Consider the following 24,727-nt stretch of genomic DNA (forward strand, 5'->3'; position numbering starts at 1 on the left):
TTCAGTTTCATCTATCAAATTCATTTAGAAGACTTTGGTCATCCTGGGACTATAGTAGAAGATACTCGCCTAAAATATTTTGTGGAACTGAACCTGAAACTATATGGTTGGGGAGAGAACTTAATTATACAACTATGCTTTTACCTAATAGCTTTGAATATCTGATCCATATATCATATCTAAACAAGCACATACATATGCATATACATTCCTATGTATATGCACGTTTGTCTATGCACATTGGCTAACAGGCACATATTTGTAGCAGTATGAATAATATGAGTAATTGTAAATGCTGAGAATTGAAAGCAAATTCGTTTTGTAACTGAATGTGCATTTTAACTGTAAAGAACACATCTGTTTCATACAATCATTACAGCTGTTGGATTTCTTTGAAGGCTCATGTTCTGCTCAAGCTACTGTTCTTTTCATGTCATACGAAGATAGTATCTACAGTAATGTAATCAAGTCAGAAAATCCATTGTGACTGGCTGAATTCACTTCAGAGATTGTCATTATCAACTATTTTGGATATTGAAATAAATAATTTAAAGACAACAGCAAAATTGTATGTTCTTTCAAACTTTTACTGGTACCATGGAACTAATGTTGCATCTCCAAAATCAGATAATATTTTTCCACTTCTTAAGTTATCAGTAGGGTGTTAAATTTTCCCACCATGACTGCACATGTGATAATAAACTTGTAGGAAATCAATCACATCAGCATTTCTCACTTTTTAGAAGTATACTGTATTTTTGTAGTGATGGACAAAGGTAGAATTAATAACATTAGAGTGATGGTACAATGTACATGATACCTAGTTGTTTCCATACATATATTTGCCAACTTCAACATTACTTTCAAACTGAGGTCAAATTCTGTACATTTATTGAGAGATTTCATGTTATTGCTGTTTCTTGTACTAATGTTGTGTTTGCATAGCATTCTTTCCTAATTCTAATAGCAACCAACAGAAGTTTCTCAACAAGATTAGCTCTTGTGAATTGTCACTAAGAAAAGAACAGAATTGAATTATGATAGAATGAATTCATTGTGCTTTCAATAGTGTATATGCATGGTGATTGCTGGTTGAAAAGTGTATGTAACATCAGAAATGTAACAGGTGCTTCTCACAGTTATGTTATTACACATATCTTCAACTGGTCTAGGAAAGAGCAGTTAATCTGAAATCAAATTGCAATAATCCAAGAGTTAACTTTGATTGCCGAGTGGTTAGATAAAATCTGAGTTAAAACCAATGGAAGGTTCTCAGAAAATATATGTGAACTCTTAAATTCTAGGACCTGAGAGTGTTTAAAGTCTTAAGAGTTGTACAAGTAAAATAAAACAAAAATAAAGCAATTTGTTTGCTATGTAATTGGAATTGTTATAGACCAGGTGTATGGGAGACACATCTGTACTTCATCCTTTCGGGGTCTATTAAATAAGTACCAGTTACGCACTGGGGGTCGTTATAATCGACTTAATCCATTTGTCTGTCCTTGTTTGTCCCCTCTGTGTAGCCCCTTGTGGGCAGTAAAGAAATAGGTATTTAGAAAGAAGACATTAGGAATCATAATGATTAATCGAGATATGATATGGGATTTCAGATAAGCTAGCAACAGATTCCTTCATTTTATGTTTTCCCATGCCGGATATCCTTCCCAATGTTAATCCTTACCTGTTTTACAAGTAGTGGATCTCTTATTCCACATAAGTGTGAAGGCATGAAATAAGTCGATAAGTTAGTGACAGCAGAAATGCCAATAATACTGTTCAAACATCATAAGTTTCAAATAAACTGGTGTAAACACACAGTTGTCATGGTGTTATCTTCTTAATTACATGTTCCTGGTTCTGATTCCCAGATCAGGCATTGCATTGTGTTCTTAAGCAAAACACTTTCTCATGTGGCTCTGCAATCTGACATACAGCACTCCATGCATCTGTACAGAAAATGTCAATTTGATGGTGGGAGTGAGCTATGTACAGCACAAACATTTGATCACTAAACAAATCACCTGTGCAGGTTGTTCAGTGAGAAATTGTTGAACCTTCATCTGTCATCTGTGACAGGAGAGTCTACAATATATATCATCATCATCATCGTTTAACGTCCGTTTTCCCTGCTAGCATGGGTTGGACGGTTCGACCGGGGTCTGGGAAGCCAGGAGGCTGCACCAGGCTCCAGTCTGATCTGGCAGTGTTTCTACAGCTGGATGCCCTTCCTAACGCCAACCACTCCGTGAGTGTAGTGGGTGCTTTTTACGTGCCAGGGGAGCCTGGCATCGGCACAGAAGCCAATATATGTATGTATGTGTGTGTGCAGAATGGTAATTTTTTTTGGACAATAGAAAACATTTGCTCAAGGTGCCATATAGTAGAACTGAACATAAAACCACATGGTTGGGAAGCAAACTAAATTCATACACGACTAAAGTAGTAAATCACTTGATACAATATATGTTTACATTAAAAAAAGTTTTAAAATGTTTTTTTTTAAACCAATTAAATTTGTTCTTTACAGGTATTTTCAAGAGAAGATTATTTTGATGATGAAAACAATCTAAAAATGCTCATAAAATGTAGCTTAACTGATATGAAGATTTGTACATTTTGGTCCTTTGAAGTGTTTATGAATAAGTTGCACCTACTGAGAGATGTATATCAGGTAATATGGAGATTTATAAAATTTTTATTACCTTTCAAGTTAAGATTTTCATTTAATTAAATTTGAATAGCTTAGATATGACAAAAAGCTGTATGTATTGCATTCTTCTTTTAACTAGACCAGTGATAATAATATGGAAGAAATCATTGCTGATGAAAACGACTGGAAGAAAGATGACAATTTTGAGTTAACTGACATATCTTCTCCAGAAAAGTTAGTTCCTTTCATTATTTTTTCTGAAGAAAACAGGAGGCAGTAAATTAAGGACAACCTTTTTGTCACACTTCGATAACAATGATAAATTACTCCATTTAAGTTGCTAATATTTGATGCTCTCATATATGAATCAATGACTCAACTTCATTCTCAAGATAATTTTATTTTTGTTCACCAATTATTGTACATTTTTAATATTTACTTCAGTAAATATAGCAAATTCTGTGCTTTACTAATGAGACCAAAACATGTCTACAATTGTGTCCTCTACTTATCAAAAAAACAATATTAGTCATCCTCATCATCATTTAGTATCTGCTTTCCCTGCCGACATGGGTTAGATGGTTTGACTGCATGGTTTCTATAGCTGGATGCCCTTTCTAATGCCAACCACTCCAAGAGTGTAATGTGTGCTTTTTACATGCCATTGGCATGGGTGCTTTTATGTAACTTTGGCATTGGCCATGATCATAATTTCGCTTGGCTTGATGAGTCTTCTAAAGCACAGCATATCGCCAAAGATCCCGGTCACTTGTTATCACCTCCATGAGGACCAATGCTCAAAGATCATGCTTCACCACCTCCTCCCATGTCTTCTTGGGGCTATCCCTCCACAGTTAATGACCAGCACTTCTTTATGCAGCTGTCTTTGTTCATATGCATCACATGACCATACCAGTGTAGTCATCTCTCTTGCACACCACATCTGATGCTTCTTATACCCAATTTTGCTCTCAAGACACCTACATCCAGCGAAGCATGCTAGCTTCATTTCTTTCAAGACTTTGCATGTTGTCTGCAATTATAGCCTGTTTCACTACCATGTAGCATGCCTGTCGACACACACACACACACCATACAATCTGCCTTTCACTCTGAGTGAGTGGCCCTTTGTTACCAAGAAGCTCTCTTTTCTCGCTTGTTCTTATTTGAGCAGTTACACTCTTGGAACATCCACCTCCACCATGGTCACCTAGATAATGAATTCTATCAACTACGTCTAGGTACCCCCACTGGCATTTGACGGAGTCTATTTTTTGCACATTTCTTGTATTCATTGTACCTGTACATCTCCCACACACACAGACTATATTCTCTGTTAACCACTCTCTGATATTGCTGCACCTCTTATGTGCCCATAGCTAGCACTGGGTACACCTTATGGAGTTTCTACCTACGCCTTTTCTACATATTGAGCAGGGCCATTTACCTGAAGGGATTTGTAATTTGTCCGCTTTCCTACTTACTAAGACTTTAGTTTTTGTTAAATTAATGTTAAGGCCCTTTGATTCTAGACCTTGCTTTCACACTTGCATTTTCGTAACTGCCTTATTTTCTGTAATTAGCTTTTTAATGTTCTTTGTATGAAATATTTTAACACTAACTTAACAATTATTTTACACTTAGATTATGTTTCTGAGTAATTTATTCTGTAGCTAATATTTTCCATATGTTTATTGATATTTCTTTTGAAATATGTTGTCTTCAGATGTGGTCTACCTGTTGTAATTGCTTCACCAGAAAAATCTTTGATGGTCATGCGTCGATGTAGTTTACCAAATCATATACCGAAAAGATCAAGAATAAGTAAGAAAATTTTGTTAATTACTATACCATTTTAACAGTTTTTAAACATAATTGAATAGTGAATTCTTGCTACATTAACAAAATGCCATTAACATTTTCTATAAATGAAGATGAAGTGTTTACATTTGTTTATAGATACAATATTGACTGAGAATCTACAGGTGTATTTTGTGATATAGTATAGAGAATCATTAAGTAAAGACAGCATGACTGCTTTTTTTTTTCAAAAAGAAAAAAAACATTGGACAAATATTTCTCAAAACCTTTTTGTATATCTATATCTGTTTTTACAACTGCTTTAAATATGAAGAACGGGAGCAATAGTACATAATTAGTTAAAAGCAATTGGTCATGTTTTAATTATTCTTTCATAAATATTGAGCTAGTAATTTACATTAGTCTCATGAAAGGGTGTAACCTTCTAAATGCCTAACATCTACTGATATCAACATTCAAAGTATGGAAAATTTCCATTTAGAATTAATTGAGAAATGAACAAAAGTTGGAATTACATAGGAGATTCATCTTTATCAGATGTCCATCTTCCAAGCTGGCATGGGTTGGACGATTTGACAAGAGCTGGTAAGTCAGAGGACTGCACCAAACTCCAATGTCTGTTTTGGCATGGTTTTTATGGCTGGATACCCTTCCTAATTCCAATCACTTTACAGAGTGGACTGGGTGCGTTTTAAGTGGCATCAGCAGTGGTGAGGTCTGCTTTGACGTGGTTTTTACAGCTTGATGTCCTTCCCAATGCTAACTACTTTACAAATGAAGATCTAAATTCTTTGAAAACATTTCTAAAAAGAAAAAGAACCAAAAAAAGATCATTAATATATGTTCTATCATTATTGAAATGACTCCAAACACTATGTAAATTTTTTTAATGTATTTTATTCTGGAATAGAAATATCTTGCAGTGTTTATTTCAGTTGTCTGCGTTCTGAGTTAAAATCCTGCTACGGTTAACTTTGGCTTTCATCCTTCTGGGCTAGTGTGGTGGACTAGTGAAATCATTAATGTTGAACAAGATGTCTTGTGGGATTTGTTCTGGCCCTGCATTCTTAGTTCAGATCCTGCTGTGGCTTACATGGATAGTAGATTTAATCTATAACTCAGTTTAACACCACCACTTGGCCCTTTGGAACTTCCAGCAAAGTTCACTCTGTTGCAAGCATTCACACCAGCCTTCAGTTTGATGATACCTTTCTCTCAACAGTGTTGACGGTTCTGAAAAGATTCTTTTTATCAACTAAGCAAAATAATAATAATAAAAAGATAAAATTTTTTTAATGAAACAGTTAAACAGTATGAATCAAAGAAAGTTCTGTTAGTTATGTGGTCTGCAAGAAAATGTGGATGGAATGTTTATCAATTCAATCAACTCTGTTCAAGTAAATTTGCAAATGCTTAAGATCATCCTATGATCTATGAAACCTATCTTCCAGTCAGCTCTGGAGTCATGTGACATACATTGCTATATAATGACTGTGTAAATGGAATCAAAATTTTTATTAGTGCAGACAATAGACTAACTGAATGAGTAATCATAACCACTTTTGTTACAACAAACAAAATTACTATGTTACTGTACTGTTGTGCCTTATCAAAATATAATGTATTATGTATAATACTTCATATTTATTTACTAAAACATCAGCATGGATACTGATATAGTAAATTTCCATTAAACTAAATTTCTATTAAACCTTGTATGATAAGTCTTAAGTTATTAAAACTTACTTTATTTTGCTCACTTTTTTAATGACTTGTAAATATTAGAATGTAGCAAACCAGATCAAATCTGCTTAACAGCCAGTTTTCCTTCCAAATTGTAAACACTATAAAATAGAGTGGTATAAAAGGCAGTGAAGTATGGTCTGTCCAGATGGTTGTGATTGTGGACTGTTATGGACTATCCTCAAGCATATTCCTGACAAGCTTTAACAGTAAGATCTAAATAAAGTTTTTGAATACTGTGGTGTATGCGAGAGATTCAAAATAAAGGCACCTACCTTCTCTTTGCTCAGATGGAGACCCTTCAACGCTAGATATAGCAGCTGCTTCTCCCAACCTTAACAACGTGCTGATCCCGTCTTACCCGCTCAGCGACCTGCCTCAAAAAAAGCAGAATGCTGCCCTTGCTGCGCGCGTGTCACTGCTGCCCCTTCCGGTCAGCCCCAAGTTCCGGTCAGCTCCCCAGCTGCTGACGTCATGCCACAAATACTATAAAAAAATATATTAGAAAATATGAAATAGTCAGGCTCTTTTTTTTTTTATTAATGGGAGATCTGTTTTACACACTACTGCTTTTAAATATTTAAAATCACTTAGAAAAAAACATTCTATTAAAAAATTTTTCTTGTTAATTTTTAAAATACAGTCTTTCTTATTGGTTTTTCTTTGTGCTATAACTTCATTTTTTGAACTATTATTTAGCAGAGTATAAAAATCAGTCAAATGAAAAAGGATGCTTTTTAAAAATATCTATCTGTTTAAATTTTCTCAACAGAAAATATTTCTAAGAATACATTGTCATCAGTGTTAAGTAAAATCATAGAAGTGTCACCATTAAAGTTACCCCAAGGTAATACAGGTGAGTAGATTTTCTTCATAACTTGTGATATTAAGATATACTGAATCAACTTATCAAGTTTTCTTTTATTTTATATTGTATGTTAATATATATTGATAATTACTAAAGATGACTGATAATCCCAGCACATGCTGCTGGTTGTCTCAATTCAAATAAATGACAAGTGTGACTGTGTGGTAAGAAGCTTGCTTCCCAACCACATGGTTCCAGGTTCAGTCCCACTGCATGGCACTTTGGAAAGTGTCTCCTACTTATAACCTTGGCATGACCAAAGTCTTGTGAGTGAATTTGGTAGACAGAAACTCAAAGAAGCCCATTGTATCTGTGTGTGACTTTGTGTCTGTGTTTGTCCCCATCCCACCATCACTTGACAACTATTGTTGTGTTTACGTCCCCGTAACTTAGCAGTTTGGTAAAAGAGACCAACAGAATAAGTACCAGGATTACAAAGAATAATCCTGGGGTCAATTTCTTTGACTAAAAAGCAGTGCTCTAGCATGGCTGCAGTCAAAATGACTGAAAAACACAAACATGTGCAAAGCAAGTCATTATACTAGCCAAACAAACAATTTCTTTGTTATTGTTAAACAAAAACAAAGCAATTCAATGGACTATTGTCTGTCATATGATCATTTAACGACACACATGCATGAATGTACAATATTTACCACTGGTATCTTTGTAGTTTTAGCAGTTTTTTCTTTCCTTTGTATCCTACTTCTAATGATAATGATAATAATAATGACTTTCTGTCACTGATACAATGTCATCAGTTGATACAGGAGGATATAAAAAATTGAATTAACTTTTGTACATGGTTACTACTTGATTTATTAACTCTAAGGAGCCTCTGCATATCTTCTTTGAGCTGGTAGATATTGCAGTCAGATCTCACCATACCATCTTAGGACACATTCATCATAATGTGTCTGCTTTCCATGCTGGCATAGGTTTGACAAGATAGCAAGGCCAGAAGCCATACCAAATTCCACTCTATTTTGGCATAGTTTCTACACCTGGATTCCCTTCCTAATGCCAACCACTTTACAGAATGTATTGGATGCTTTTTATGTGGCACTGTCACTATTGGGTTTTACATGGCACTCTCACTAGTGCTCTTTATATGGCACTAGCACCAGTGCCTTTTTTTTTTTTTTTGGCACCAGTATCGGAGGATCATTGAGTATCTTGCAAGACAAGGGTCCCTCAATTGGGTAGTGGGAATAGTATTGATGGGATGTGGCTTTGTGATAGGGTAATTATAGCTGGAATGCCTTAACAATAACAATCCTGGATGGTTGAAGTGCAAAGTTATCTGTGTGATTTTTCTTATTGCTTTAATTATTTTTTTATTATATTTAATGTTTATGTCTAGTACTGGATCATCATTTGCTAAAAAATCAGAAGAGTGTTACCAAATACTGGTGGGCTTTCTAGTTGGCATTTGAAGATATGTTCTCTGATAGTGTTTTGAGAATTTTGAATTAAAAATCTGAAAAGAGAATGTTAAATTTCATGAATACTTATTGGTTTTCAAGGAATAGTCATCTTAATTAGTTCACAACTGAAATTTTGTTAAAAAAAAGAGAAGCTCAAGAACAAAGCTTGTTTTCTGGTATTGTCCCACAATATATTTCAAACTGTCACTACCAATCCTAGATCCATGCATTTAGTATATCATATTGGTAACAATCACGCTCAACTAGTGCTGGTGTCAGTGTTGCCTTATTGGCTCTTGTGCCAGTGGCATATGAAAAAAAACATTCAAGCGAAGTCGTTGCCAGTGCCACTGGACTGGCTCCTGTGCAGGTGGCATGTAAAAGCACCATTTGAGCGTGGCCGTTGCCAGTACCACCTGACTGGCCCTCATGCCGGTGGCATGTAAAAGCACCCACTACACTCTCGGAATGGTTGGCGTTAGGAAGGGCATCCAGCTGTAGAAACTCTGCCAGATCAGATTGGAGCCTGGTGCAGCCATCTCGTTCGCCAGTCCTCAGTCAAATGATGATAATACTTTCCAAATACTGATAACTGAATAGCTCAAAATGGCATGAAATCTGAAGCAGAAGTATTGCTCTTTCATTTGATATATAAATATATATATGTGTACACACAATACATTCTTTACCTTTTCAGTTCAGCACCTAACTGATATTTTCCCCCAATTCTTCCCCAGATTAAAATTTTCTTCCGAGTGTCAAGTGTCTCTTGTTTGAGAACTATTGATCTATTACCTGTTTAATAGTTCTTAATATTGTGTTTTATTAATGTATGAATTATGTTTACAATTTGTGTTACAAAAAGGTTTTGTAAATATACAAAAAAAAATTTGAAATGAATTGAAGTCATGTATTTATTTATGTAAGGTATGTATTGAAAGACATCCTCTATTTTTAACAGATGACATTCAACCAAGTTACACTGATTTATGTCTGGAATGTTGCAAGATTATTCTACAGTCAGTAAATGAAATACTTATACTCAATGTACATATGAAAGGTGAACATTTTATCATTGTTAAATTTGGTATTAAATTATTCACACATCACCATTGTTATCATTTTTCATGAATTTTACCATGCTAGGTGTTGGACAAGTCTCTGTATCTCACGGACATTCACCATTTGACACATAAAAACAGAAAAGTAGCAGGCTATGTGGTTATGCATGTTTTTCTGCTTTTCTTATTTGACAAAGTTTTAATGGTTGGACACACATGAACACACCCGTTCTCTCTTTCTCTTTCCAGATGAGCAAGCTATGTATTCACCTCTCAAACAAGACACCTGCTCTTGCCCTATCATAGTTTTTGTCCTTCAGTACTATACCCCACTCAGTTGTGGTGGTGCTTTGTCTTACAGGTACTTGGTGTCATGGAATATGGACCCAGTATACTGTGAAGTGGCTGATATCTAGAAGGGCATCCAGCTGTAGAAACCAATCCAAAGCAGACATTGGAGCTTGGTGCAGCCCTTTGGCTTGTCTTTTTGTGTTGAATCATCTAACCAATGCCAGCATGGAAAAAGGGATGTTGAATGATGATGATGAAGCATACACACGTATGTGTGTATGTGCACATGCATACACATATGCTTCCTAGCTGCTATCACTACAACCATTCTAATGTTAAATTTGCCATGCTTGTTTGGATAGTCAGGTTTTCTCCAGCTCTGCAGATTACCATCAACATGGTCTTTGCTATTTTTTTCATGAGTCAGCTTTCACCACTTTATCCCCAATTCTTTCTGGTCTCTCTCTTTCACATCTTCCATTCACTTTGCACACTTGATATTTGCTTATATACAGCTGTCATCCTCTGTATTCATCACATGCTTGTACCAGTGCAGTCTTCTTTTAAGCATACTGCATCAGATTTCTCTTTTATCCAGTTTCTAAAAGAGAAATTGGACAAAAGAGGAATCAGATGCAGATATACCAGACATACATTTAGATAGAAAACACATAATATATTGCATTCCTACTTCTGTTATCCCATCTCCTGTAACCTACACATCATCATTACTCCTACTGCTTTTATTTATCATCTGACAATTCCTTAATTCTTTCATATCTTTATCATTGTCTACCTGCACCCAAGTTACCATTACTGGTTAGTATTTCTGTCTAGCATCATTGCTTGTATTTTCTATTAATGCCTCATACACAACAACCATTATCTTATTGTTGTTATAAGAATAATATCACAAGCTCTGCATCATTGCTCCCATTATTTCCTTTACCAGCCTCATTGTTTTCCAGTATTATCATCATTATTTAAGGTGGTAAAGTGGCAGAATCATTAGCACATTGGACAAAATAATTAGTGGCATTTCTTCCAGCTCATTACATTCTGAATTCAACTTTGCCTTTTATCCTTTTGAAATCAATAAATACCAGTTGAACACCAAGGTCGATTCAATTAAATTAACTCTTCCTCTAAAATTGCTGGCCTTGTGCCAGAATTTGAAACCATTATCATTACCATTAGGTTATTATTAAATCAGATGCTGTTTAGAATGCTGTTCTATTCCCAAACACTCCATCACCATATCATTATGAGGTACCCCCTTACCCCTACTGCACTCTTTTCTGAACGCTATATGAGCAAATATATCTGCATATGTTATGTATGTTTCTGTCCAAGTGTGTGGAGTTGGGCACCTGTATCTGCATGCATATGTTTTTATTGGGATGTCTGGATGCTATGTTTTGTACACCTGTCTGCATTTAAACTGAGGTGTATTTTCGAAGTGTCTGTGAGCATTAAATGTATAGAAAAGATCTGAATGAGTATGTTTGTGTACATATATACACAAGTATGTACTTGTGTGCATATACATACATTCATGTCTGTCACAACCATCTGTGTGTGTGTGTGTATGTATGTGTATATATTATGCATAAAACATGTATATCTGTGTTTGTGTGTCTGCACACAGTGATAATGTATGAAGTGTTAGTGTATAAATGAACTACGATGTTTATGGTATTTAGTTGAACATGCATGTCTCCAATGTGTTGACACATGGTGGTATTGTGTATGTGTTCATTAGTGTAAATGCACTTGAACATGTGTATGATTGATGTATGTAGATATATGTAACTATGTGTTTCTGTATTTACAAATGTGTGTATATGTGTCTCTCACACTAAATGTGCATGTAGTAAACTGCACTTCAAAATCTATAGATTTGTAATCAGTACTGCATGTGTAAACAGATATAAACATCTTATCCTTATTGTAGAATATCTTAGTAGACTATAGAATAAAGGGGGATCAGCTGAATTAATTTCAATCCTGTGTTGGGATTTTATCAGTAGCTGAGTACCCCACAGTGTTAGGCAAAAGTCTAAAGATGTATTCTATAGTTCAGAACTACAATGAGTGGGGGGAAAACCCCAAAATTACTGTATCAATAATTTGTACATATGTATGTATATACCTATGTACGAGTGTGCTATATTATACACAGCTCTCTAGGTGAGTGCTAGTCTGTAAATGCATGACTGCTGCTGGTATTCTATGTGTATAAGGGGATAATTTTCCTTAATCTATTTTATACTTTATCATGTTTCTTTCGTACTTGACCACACACAACCCACTGGTCTCTCTCATTTACATTATCTCTCCTATCTGAAGCTTGCCCTCAAGCAGATTCTTCATCATCATCCTACCACTATTAATCAGTTCCTTTCCTTCTATGTACCTGTCTGCTCATATGTACCTGTGAGAGCATGATATACATGTTTACTCTAACGTGTTTTTATAAATATAACATACATACGTGTTTGTGTGTAAATGTAATATCAGTCTCAAAAATATGTGGTATTTATTTTGCAGTTATTTTACTTGAAGAAAATGTTGAAAAAGAATTGATTGAACTGTCATCAGTGTTATTTACATTATCATCATACTACAATAGTTGGTTCTTGTGCCAAAACATGGCATCTTTTTCTCATTTATGTAATTCACTTATAACTGCACTCAAAAAGCTAAAATTTGAAATGATGCAATTTTTCAAGGTGAGATTTCCCAGTTTTATATTCTAACACCTCTTATTTCTAATTATTTAATAACTAGAGTTGTACTTGTCTAGACCATGTCATTGAAACCGAATCAGTTACATTATAGAAGAAACATTTTAACCATCTTAAAAAAGAAAAACCTCTGTGTTTGTGTTTTAGATGGCTAAAATGACTCTTCCATGATTAGTTGCTGTTTAATGACTGTTTTGCAGAAAGGAAGATTTTTAAAAAAAAGCATATCTGTTGTAAATAATACATTTCATTTGAATTTTCTTAAGAAATTGAATTTCAAATATATTATAACCTTACTATTTTCATTTATTGAAACAAGATATTCTAACTGGCATTGGCTTGTAGCTTAAACATGTAATAACATACCCATGAATGTGCCTTTCAAATCTCCTTCAAATCACACCTTGGTATCTTTAAAAAAAATGAAAGATACATTGGATAATGTAGTCCTAGATACTCTTAGAAAGACAAGATGGAATAAGGCTGACTTGGAACTAAACAACAGTATGCTCAATTTAACTGTATTATTACAGTGACAGTAATAAGCTTATATTAGTTTAGTTATATCCAATTGAAAACTGTCTTCAGGAAAGTATCATCATTGTTTAACATGTGTCCTCCATGCTAGCGTGAGTTTGACAGGATCCAGTGAACCAACAAACTGTGTTGAGCTCCAATATCTGTTTTATGGATGTCCTTTCTAACACCAGCTACTTTACACAGTGTATATCTTTGGAAAATTGATGAAGTAGCACTCATTCTTAAGTATTCTCTTGGCAAATATTTATGTATTGCTGCTTTTTGCAGATGTGATACAAACTGTTGACTATCTGATCAGACCTATTATCAAAGGCATTCCAGCTTAATTCTATAAGAATCAATCATATTAGTTACCAAAAATCTAGGCTGCTTGATGTTAGCCAGAAAAAAAATGAAGGCTAGAAGTGCTATAAAACATGATTGAAAAGTTAGTTAGAACTCATAAAAGGCATTTAGATAGTGAAATGGTATTGCAAAAGTACAAAATACTTAACAGTGATCAAATTATTTACATTTTAGCTAACACATTTGACAATGATTTTTTTGTTTTGTTTTTTAAGGCCTTTAGCACCCAGTGTAAAAAAAGTATTCAAGAAATTGGGGGAAACATTAATAATTGTATTGAAGATATAATTGTGAAAACTGCTAAATGTTCATTGGTTACGAATCAACTTATAAGTTTGCCTTGTGCTGATCTTGACAAAGAGGTAAGACTGCTTATATTGCTATATACTGCTAGAAATCTTATAAATTTATATGAATATAAATTTTTTTTTAATGTAAAAATATCCATAAGCATGTTTTTATAACTAAATTTAGATTTATATGAAAATGTTTAAATGCACATGATTTTTTAGGAGTTTATAATTCCAACTAAAGAGAGATGCCATGTCTGTTGTATTTTTTACAGTCTCTCCTAGACTTTTGAATTTGATATGATAGATCTTCAGCTTGAATTTTTGTAGGCTGATGTTAGGAAAATTGTGAACAGGTTTGTCTCGTTGGAGTTACACCTTTCTGTAGGTTAAGGTTTCATAAATAGATTTTTATGGATGAGGCCTATGAGAGTAGTACACAAGTTGATAGTACAGAGAAACAGGCAGTGTTGTTTTGGCAGTAGAAAGAAAGGATGGATATAGTGCATTAGTATACTAATGGTTGTAGTTATTAGTGACAGACGTTTTGCTGATAAAGTTAGACCTTTTGGATGTAGTTTAGACTGTGTGTTGCAGCTGCATTTGTCCAGATATGAACTTAGTATTTTTATGGAGTGCTCTTATGCTCTCTATAGGCTTGGTAGCTATTAAGAAATTAATTAGCTTCTGCTTTTGGAGAGCAGGCATAACATTTAAGATGTAGTTAAGGTTATAAACATGGTGGTCATGAGAAACAATCATAAACAGTGAAGCCAACCATTTGTAATAATTATGAAGAATTCAGTTTTGAATTACTCATGAGTATATAAGATAAGTGCTGCATTTCTTGAACATATTTTCAAAATGAGATAGTACTGGTGTTTAACAAACAACAACAATTCTCCTGTAGATCTGGCTTGATATGAACCATATTGCATTAGTTACTGGAGAGAAAAAGACAGTCTTGATGATACAAGGATGTTTTTTATGGCTACTGCCACCACTTTTGAGATGTTTGAAGAACAATAGGTTGGTAATTAGCATTGTTAGAGATTTTTTTTTTTTTTTGCCTGTGGAAGAAATAGAACATACTGCTATGGAGAGAAAATAAGGCTGAAAAGCAATAGAAGGAACACTATAAGGATTAGGGACCTTGCTGAACTGAAGTGACTACACTTGGAAAATCTGCTCAAAATAGTAAAGCACTTGGAATTGAGGGTGGTTCAGGATGTGTTGAGTTGTGCATGTGCTGAGTGAAATATGAAGCAAAGCAGGCAATAAATGTAGTGATTTTCAAAGTTTGATAACTTTGATACAATTGATGTTTAGCTTCACTTTTTGTAAGTTGGTGCTCACATGAGAATATGTATAAAGAAGGAGTTCCAGAATGCTTTGGGAATGATTGGTGTTAGATCTAGTGAAAAGAAAAGATGAAATAAGATAGACCACTTTTCAGATTTGAGGAATGTAAAGGAGATTGTTTAAGTTACTTGCTTATCTCTCTAATAGATCGAAAGTCAAGCACTTTTATTGCCTGGAGTAGTCAGTGTAGAATGGATAGACCCTCAACAAATCAACTGATTCATGCTAAGGATTCCTGATGAAGACTATGGTGTGGGATTGTATCAACTAGGCAATGATCACATATTTGTATGGAATCAGAGCCTATGGTGAAATAAATTAAGCAATCCAAGTCTTTTGCTCTTGCAATGTAACTTTAAGTTTTTGTATTCTCTCCAGTTTTGAGAAAGATATTTAATTCTCTTTTTGTTATATTTAATAGCATGCTTATTCTTTTTCTATATTACACCTTTTCATTCACTCATTCTCTAAAAAGATCTTGTTTGCCTGTAATACATATTACTCAGTTCTGTTTCTTTCTTTTAGCTGTTTATACTGATTGGTATTTAATCCAGAAATATTGATTATATGATTTGTCATAAAATATCTTTTATTTATTGACTTGTTTTTCTTTTCTTTTTTTCAGATCAATAATTTTAATATATTAAGAATATTCTTGGAAAGTTGCAAATTTTTTATAATCAACAATATACAAGAAGCTATTAAAAATATAGACAAAGTGTTACTTCCTCATTCAATTCCTGCAGCAATTAACGTGACAAAGGTCAAGATTTTTTTTTTTGTAATATTAATATTTTGTTTTATAACTGTTAAAATAGATAAAAATAATATTTTGTGATTTTATATCTTCTTTCAGCTGGACCTTTCCAAAGCCATTCTACATTTGGTTGCAACAATAAAATTATTCTTAAAGGAATCTTGTAAAATTTTGGTAAGCCAAATTTGTTTTACTCCTTCACACTTCTTGAAACACCAACTTACTAAGCAACTTAGTAAATAGTTGAAGTATTAAATTTCAGTTTATCCTCTTCGCTAAGCTAGTAATTGAAATCCAGCTATTTGCATATGTCATCCTTACTTAATATTTCAAAGAAAAACAAAGCTTCCACTATAATTGAGTTTCGTTTTTCAAATCCAAACTGTTATTACAAATAATCCTGAAGGATTTTGGTAGTTATATTCAAGAAGTGATTTAGAAATATGAATAAAAAGTACTTACAGACATTTCTTCCACCACCCTGCCTATCCCAGTACTACCATTATACCCAGTTATAGTTTGCAAGTTTTGCATTCCATATTTTCCCTACAGTCATCAACTTGTATCTGTTCAAGAGAAAGAAAACTGTCAACCTCACTGGTCTTGAAGGGCTTATTATGGTTATAAATATAGCCCTTTCTTCCACACTAAACCGATAAATGATTGTTTTACTATGATTGGAATTGTTCTGAGGGGTTAGAGAGAGAGGGGTTATATTAAGTGGATATATGATAGCAGAAAGAGAGAGATTATGTAAAGCAAGTGGAGGTATAATATGATGGGGTGGGGAGAAGTTTAGCATACAATACAAAAGGCAATTGAAATATGCACACACATCAATATCAGTTCTTAGCTTGGAGTTACTGCCCTTCTAGACAGGCCAAAGGACAGCTTACTCAGAGCATTCCATTTTTGATATGATTTATTAGGCTGGATTGCTCTTCCTGACACCAACCATTTTATAGAGGCACTAGCAAGGCAGTCCAATGGACCCTCTCAATTTTTGTCATAGTCACTAAACATAATGTACTGGTTGCATTTTATACAATGTACCTGCTTGTTTAAGGCAACATGTCCTAGGAGGAACAGAAAAAGAGTGTGAGGGAGAAACAAGGATGAGCATTAGCGCACAAGAGCTCATTGATGCTACATTATTCATGTACACTAACATTACATATATAACAAAGCATGCTCATTTCATTTTTTTTCTAGTTTTTGTGAATCTTCTACATTCAAGGCTCATGTTTTGTTAGCATGCTGTATCACATTCCATGCTACCTTCCTTTATCATCAGCAGAGATCACAATTCCTTGAACTATTTGGTTCTTTCTCTGATGTCAGAGACCTCCAGTTCCACTTCTAATTAGATCACTTAAGTAATAGAAACTATCATTTATTTCTAGGGAGCTGTTTGAGCATTCGTCAGTCTATTTCATGTGTGCTTTTGATGTTCACTACACCAGTGTATCTCCTGCATCTAAAGTCTTATGTGTGAATGTATGAAATATAAAATAATTTACTTACCTTACATACGAATGGAACTAGCAATGATCTAAGAAGGAAGTCTGTACATGGTTACTCAACTTGCTAGAAATAATAGCCAAATTTCCCTTAGCAGATGATACTTCTTTCTAAAGAAAAAAAGGATACATTGGATAAGGTAATCCTTGATATACTTTGCCTGATAGAAAAAAAAAAAAAAAGATGGATGATCATGGCTAAAATGTCTGACCACAGGTCTGTTCAATAAGGGCTGACCTGGAACTAAAGAACAACAACATAACAAGCAGTTGTCAGGAATGCAGACAGAGAGAGGGAGATAACAACATTGAGAAGTGTAAAGAGTCATGATAGAGAACAAATTTACACAAAGTAAAAGAGCAGAAGAAAGTTAATTTAGGTTTCTATGAAGACAAAACAAACAATTGTGATCTTCATGAGTAGTAGTAAATAGCAGAAAGATAAAGGCTGTGCATAGGGAAATGGCAAACCAATCATTCTATTTGAAAGAATTTGTATCAGAATGTGGAATCACAAATATATTTCTTGTGTGTCAGCTTAAAATTTCTTTTGCAGTTAACTTTAAAGTGGTACACTGTAGATAGGCAGGGTCTGAGAAACTAGATATACATGATTAGCTTTATTAGCTCTGTTCAAGCCATTTCGTAGCTACATTAAAATTGACAATGAATTCAAAGAAGAATTTGGCACAAAGAATTTTCTCCTCCCAGGGCTTTGTCCTCAACTCCCTATTATTTATTAAATGTTATTGAAGCAATAATTTTTAACAAGACTAGAGATGTCATTGAAAATATTTATAGGTATTTGGATCAAAGTTCTCATAACAGAATTTGTTAAAATCTCCAGTAATATTTTCAAACCTGGCAAAGACCAAAGTGATAGTTAGAAAAGTATAACTAGTATGATTGAGAAAGTTTGTTTGCTTGATGTATAAGGAAGAGAGTAGTTAGAAAATTGATAGTGTGTGAAGAATATTCTGCTACCTAGGGCCTAATTAGGTAATTATTATGAATGTATAGAATTTAGAATAAGAACGGCAGTGATGAGATCTAGCGAACTGTTACATTTTCTTTTGGCTACTGTTAGCGTTTTTTTTTTTTGTTGTTGTTTGTTTTGGTATTATGCAAACAGCTACACGGTAATCTAATATGGGTGTTTGACATGGAAAGCTAGTAACGGCTAAAAAGAAAGAAGTTCAATATGATCCCTTACATGTGCAGCATTAATTTGCATGCAGAGCACAAGTAAACTTGGAGTTAAAGGTGATGTTTGCAGGATTGCCGTACTGTATGGACAAATGATACAAATAGATGTCAGTGTTTGGTAGAGAAGTGCTTTAAGTGGAAGGTATCAAGGAAGACATGAGAATTTGTAATGGGATAGTGATCACATTATTGGATATTTATGAGGGATTAAAGGGATCAAAACTAGTGGTAATATGCTAAACAGATCCATGGAGAAGCAATGTTATTTTACCATTATCTTTTGGATTTGTGAAGGCATATTACTGAGAAGAAATCTATTAATTTATATTGCACTTTAGAAAATGTTGGTTTGATGGTATATCAATGCTTTTCTTTTATCAAAAATGATTTACAAAAATGAATCTTTGGCAATATTGGTATCATTCTTTTTCATTGTAAAAAAAAAAAAGTATCTGATTATGGAATAGTAACATAAAGTATAAACTTGTTGAGAAATGGATGTAAATTTTTTTTATTTGTTGTTGTCCTTTCATGATCATTATTTTACATTGTTAGCATGGGTTGTCACAGTCCAAATCATTTGTTATTGGGAGCTATTATTAACACAGTCTGGTGCTTGTACCTTTCCTTATGGCTTAGTTTCTACAACTGGATGACTTTCCTATCATCAACCACTTTATAGAGTGTGCTGGGTCATTTTCTTGTGGCGCCAGCACTAGAGAAGTTGCCAAGTTCTCAGGTCAACTCTCAGCCTTTTCCTCTGCAGCGTTTCTCAACTGGGGTTCCACGGAACCCTGGGGTTCTACAAAAGGTTCCTAGAAGTTCTGCGTGAAAGAGTGAGATGAGCTAATGCTAATTTCATGATCATAATATTACTATATATGCACAACATATTGGTTACTGTAATATAGACATCATCCTTTCTAACCTATTATGTTATTAAAAAAAATAACCTTTGGGGATTTATTTAGTGAACTATGATGAAAAAATATGAGAAAGATATGGTATATAATTTCTTTCGTGCAGGAGTTCCTTGAGATGTAAATTTATTTAAGGGTTATGCAAGGGTAAAAAGGTTGAGAAACACTGCTCTAGAGGGTGCATCAAGAGTGGAAAAGCCTTTCTCTTTGCACTAGCACAGGAGAAGTTGCCATATAAAGAGTACTAGCTGCCTTAAGGCTGTATGTATGTTACCAAGAAGGGGAATAGGAAAGAGTATGATAATAATAGAGACAGTGACTAAGCTAAATTTAGAAATTAATATAAAATATTTTAGAATGTTTAGGAAATTTCTCATTTAAAAAAATTTTTACATTCAGACAAGCAAGTTTGACAGTAGCTGGAAAACAAAAGCATTCTTCACGTCACATATGTACAAAGATTATCAAAGTTACCATTTCAACATGAAAAAACTTGTTGGAAGCGGATCATCTCTAATACTTATTAAGACAACTTCCAGTAAAGGTTTGTATTTATGATACTTTTCCTTTAATGAAAAACAATGGATATTTTTCAATTTGTTTGATAACTGCACAATTTCCCATTAGTAATTGATTATACAAAAGCACTTGAATGATTTTCCAAAATCAACAGAAGAGTAAAATTAATATAAGAAAAATGCAGAAAAGCTAGTATCAAGATTCTAATCTTTTGCACCATAATCTATTTCTTTGTTTTGGTACTATATTCACTTTTTCATTACAATACTTAATTTGTTTGAAATGATGTTTTTTGTAACTTAATTTATGACATGTTTAGAGTCATATCAATATTATGTGTTGCCAAATTAAAAACCTATTGGCTTTTCCAACAGAATTTTAAATTTTCAAATATAAAGAAGCCAAGAGTTGATAAAGTGATTGTGAATATTCTGAATTATGTAATTGTTTTTATATGCTTTTGTTAATTTTGCAGATAAACTCAAAAAAGCTGAAAATGTAATCAGGATAGTTGATGGAATTTCTTCTACTGTAGAAAAACTTTTTCTTTTGTTAAAAGAACCCAAAAGTGGTAAACCAACTACTAGTGACAGTAAAAGTAATTCTGATGACTCAGATATAGTTGATGTTACAGAAGAAAATAATTTAAAACAATTGGAGGGTATTAAGCAAGAAACATTAGTGATAGCTAACAAATTAAAATCAATTGCTGAAAAGCCCTCATTTGTATCTAAACGTAACTAGTATGATATCAATATTTATGCTGCCATGGTCAACTTTGCCTTTCATCCTTTCAGGATTGATAAAATAAGTACCAGTTAAGCACTGGGGTTGATATTGACTTACCCCTTCTATTAAAATTGTTGGTTGTGTGCCAAAACTTAACACCATTATATTAATAATATTTATCTGTGATATGTGAATTGTATTAATTTAATATTACTAAAGTTTGTAAATGAAAAATAAAATGAAACAACTCTAATTCAAAATCTAGTGTAAATACTAATATTTTTATTTTTACAAAAATATATGTAATTAAAATTTCCAAATAAAATGGGTAAAAACAAATTTAAAGTTTTAATGAGTCTCTTATATCAATGCAATAATTAATATTTATGCACATTTTCAGTGACATCATTTCCATGTAATGAATTCTTTCTTCTAAACTTAACCAAAAAACGATATCGTTTTTTGGTTAAGTGCAAAGAAGAGCCTGTTTAAATGAAGCTATAGTGGTAACCAAGAAGTAAAATTAAACTGCTGGAACCAAATTCGACGACTGGCACCCATGCCAACCTCCCTTCATTGGACACTAAACTCTGCTTGCAAAGACCTGTTGGGGCAAGTAAAATCGAAATTGAACCAAATTCGATGACTGGCACCCGTGCCAGTGGAGCGCTAACAGCTCCATCTGAGTGGGATCACTGCCAGAGCAGCTGTCTGGCTTCCGTGCCGGTGGACACATAAAAAGCACCATCTGAGCATGATTGTTACCAGCATCGCCTTACTGGCACTTGTACTGGTGGCACGTGAACAAAACATTCGAGCGAAAAATAGTGCCGCTGGATTGACTCCTGTGCAGGTGGCACGTAAAAAACACTATTTCGAGCGTGGCCGTTGCCAGTAACACCAGACTGGCCCTCATGCAGGTGGCACGTAAAAGCACCCACTGCACTCTCGGAATGGATGGCGTTAGGAAGGGTATCCAGCTGTAAAAATTGTCAGATCAGATTGGAGCAGCCACCTGGTTCGCCAGTCCTCAGTCAAATTGTCCAACCCATGTTAGCATGGAAAGCGGACGTTAAAGGATGATGATATGTCACGGTAAGACAAGGAATTAGGTCAGTTGGTATCGATCATGGAACTCTTAAAAGAAATTGCAGTGGACTCCTGGATTGAATCAAGGCTTATTCCTGGTTAGAGAACACCCCTCACTCGGTTACATGAATCTGATGAAGAGCTATTGGGAGCGTAGCAGCTATGTTAGCAAACATTTGTTCAGAAAAAATTATCCTGCTCTACCTAGCAAAATTGACTGTCAAAAATGCACATGCTAGTAACTGAATCAACAGCTTAGAGGATTCTATTTATGAAAATTGTTAATAACATATCAAAGTAATAGAACTACTGCCATTACATGGACATGGTAATCAACAAATAAAAATAAGTGAAGGATACAAATAGCTGAACACACAACTTACAGTAAGATACAAGATGTTCACAATTTATATCAATAAATCACTAAATGAACATTTTTTTTTCCTATTTTTTAGTCAAGAGAGAAGGCAATGCCTATGACCATTTACAGGATTTCTGACACTAGTAAGAGTGAGGGAAGAAGAAATCCTCAAACTGGAGACCTGGCTTATGAGCTTGCAACAGAGTGGAGCTCACTAAAGGCACCCAGGGTGCCAGATAGTGATTTTAAACTGGGAAACTAATTCAGTCTACCACTAAAGTAGGCCATGGCAGCATTTGAACTTAGAAGGCAAAGAGCCAGAACAAATACTGTAAGGCATCTGGTTTGACATTCCTACAATTCTGCCCTGGATTGGTATTGCCTTCTATTGATCCCAAAAGGATAAAAGGCAACGTTGACATCGGCAAAATTTAATCTCAGAGCACAGATAGAACAAATACTTCAAGGTATTCTGATACCTTAAGATGACTCTGACAATTCATCGATCCAATGTCTGTGAGATGAGTCACTTGAAAATCTCCTGGTTTGATGTTGTCAATGAGTTTCTTAGTTGCTAAAGAATACCAAGCACAAAATAATGGCCCAGTTTTTAGACATTGAATGCCTTACTATATTATGTTACAATTATTTGTCAAATAGGAGTGACAGAAATCAAAATGATAATATGCATAACTAAATTACTTGTCTCCCAAAAAATACCAACAAAATGAGAGAAAAACATTGGATAGTATATTTAGGTTACAAAATGAATTCACAAGTCCCCAGCCATGACTTTATGATAGACTTCCCAAAAGCCATTGGCATTGCCAATGAGAGACATACAAATAAACTAATTACTTATAAACTATGAATAATCAAAACCTAAGATATTACAAGAACATAAGACTAGCTACTATAATTTTGTGTTAAATCCAAACTGTATATTGCAACATGAAAGGTCAAACCCTCAAGGTTGTAACTGCTTTTCCTTAGGATCATCTGGAGTCATCCTGGGAATGGAATGTAAAAAGGCAGTACAACAGATGGAGCATGGTTATATGGGCTATGGAATTAGTACTGTGCAAACATCTCTCCTAAAATGTATGACAACACTAATGAAATTTCTATGACATTTGTTGCAAAACTATTAAATAGTTTATGATGTTTCTCATGGTTCAATACTTAGAACTCTCTACTTTACAGTTTATATCAAGAATGTATGTGATAATATATATCTAGTTTTAATCCAGTTTACAAGTGATAAAATTGATATTCAATTTTAAAATGTACACTAAACTGAATAATCACTTTATCACTCATGTCTAAAAATGCCCCAACCCTATTTATGTCTCTTTTTTTTTTTAAATAATGAAGAATTTGGAGGGATTTAGTAAAATATTTTCTTTACAGTTCAGATGGGGTGTAGAACATAGAGAGTTCTAACAAAGTTAAGACAAATTTTAATTTTAATATAAACACTTTAAAACAAGAGGGTCCTTTTATATTCATAGAACCACAGGTGATGTTAGATGGTTGGTACCAAAAGGATTAAACACTGATAAGCCTTTCTACAATAATTTCAGAAAGCCAACATCTATCTACTCAGGTAAATGTGAAAGCTAAATAATCCTTGTTGTAAGCACATCAACTTACCAAACACTAAAGTACTAATCATTGATGGGGAATATACTCCCACTTTTAATCAGACATTTGTGGTTTCAAACTGAAAACAGGGAAGGTTAAGAGAAAGACTATAGTTAGAAAGAAGTTAAAGAATCTTATGGGACATAGAAATTCCAATTGATGATAGATAATAGTCAGAGAGTTATAAAGAGAGAGCAGAATGTTCTTACTTTAAATTAATCTACAGATTAACCTCAGAGTGTGAACAACATAAGCTAGAAAAGATAATTCCTTCTTTCCCAACAAATTTATTTAGAAAAGGCCAGGAAGTGACAGAGGTGGTTTTCATATGCCCTTGAAAGAGAAGTTGGGGAAATCCCTGATTTTCAAGCATGAGTTACAAAGGCAGTCATGCAAATGAAGGGACTTCTTGGTCATGGCAACTTCTAGAAATACCAACTAAATCTTTTCCAAACTACACCACTACCATTTCAAAAGACGAAAGACACAAAATAAAGGAGTTCTAATGAAAATAGAACATAATTGACTTATGGCTGGAATGCAACTATGACCATAGTGTCAAGCCTGTTTTCAGTCAGGTAGACTGACACGAGCATATAAAGTTATATGTGCATACTAATAAACACTACTACATAGTAATTACTTCAGACCTACAGCCTAACTCTACAAGCTTGTGTCTGTCTGCCTGACAAATAGGTTTTGACAGCCAGAGTGTCTGGAGTAGCATCCTAAACATTAGCTGCACCAGTCATGAGATGATGACAGTCCTTATTAATTTTGAATAATTGTTTCTAACATAAGCACAAGGTTTGAAATTTGATGGGCAGAGGGACA

At 34.1% G+C, this 24,727-nt stretch overlaps 2 protein-coding genes across 4 annotated transcripts in view; one reads left to right on the forward strand and one right to left on the reverse strand.

Annotated features, from left to right (window-relative positions):
* Positions 1–21,059, forward strand: part of LOC115219167 (kinesin-like protein KIF14) — a 61,592-nt gene extending 40,533 nt beyond the window's left edge. The window contains exons 19-29 of the mRNA XM_029789277.2: positions 2,531–2,674; positions 2,793–2,887; positions 4,380–4,477; positions 6,990–7,073; positions 9,474–9,572; positions 12,415–12,596; positions 13,712–13,858; positions 15,774–15,911; positions 16,005–16,079; positions 19,951–20,095; positions 20,546–21,059. Coding sequence (XP_029645137.1) covers positions 2,531–2,674; positions 2,793–2,887; positions 4,380–4,477; positions 6,990–7,073; positions 9,474–9,572; positions 12,415–12,596; positions 13,712–13,858; positions 15,774–15,911; positions 16,005–16,079; positions 19,951–20,095; positions 20,546–20,814 — 1,476 coding nt within the window. The 3' untranslated portion in view covers positions 20,815–21,059. The remainder of the gene's footprint in view (positions 1–2,530; positions 2,675–2,792; positions 2,888–4,379; positions 4,478–6,989; positions 7,074–9,473; positions 9,573–12,414; positions 12,597–13,711; positions 13,859–15,773; positions 15,912–16,004; positions 16,080–19,950; positions 20,096–20,545) is intronic.
* LOC118767727 overlaps positions 5,354–24,727 on the reverse strand; it is a 79,813-nt gene continuing 60,439 nt past the window's right edge. The window contains exons 2-3 of one of the 3 annotated variants that reach the window (XR_005003659.1): positions 6,493–6,703; positions 5,354–5,707 (exon numbers count right to left, since the gene is read on the reverse strand). Coding sequence is in view for 1 of the 3 variants with exons in the window: in XM_036512792.1 (XP_036368685.1) it covers positions 8,466–8,565 (100 nt within the window). In the remaining 2 variants the exon portion in view is untranslated. Of the gene's footprint in view, positions 5,708–6,492; positions 6,704–8,230; positions 8,566–12,213; positions 12,281–24,727 lie in introns of those variants that run through there. The other 2 variants (XM_036512792.1, XR_005003666.1) reach the window with 2 other exon arrangements.

This window comes from Octopus sinensis, linkage group LG1, assembly GCF_006345805.1.
Source record: "Octopus sinensis linkage group LG1, ASM634580v1, whole genome shotgun sequence".
NCBI lineage: Eukaryota > Metazoa > Mollusca > Cephalopoda > Octopoda > Octopodidae > Octopus > Octopus sinensis.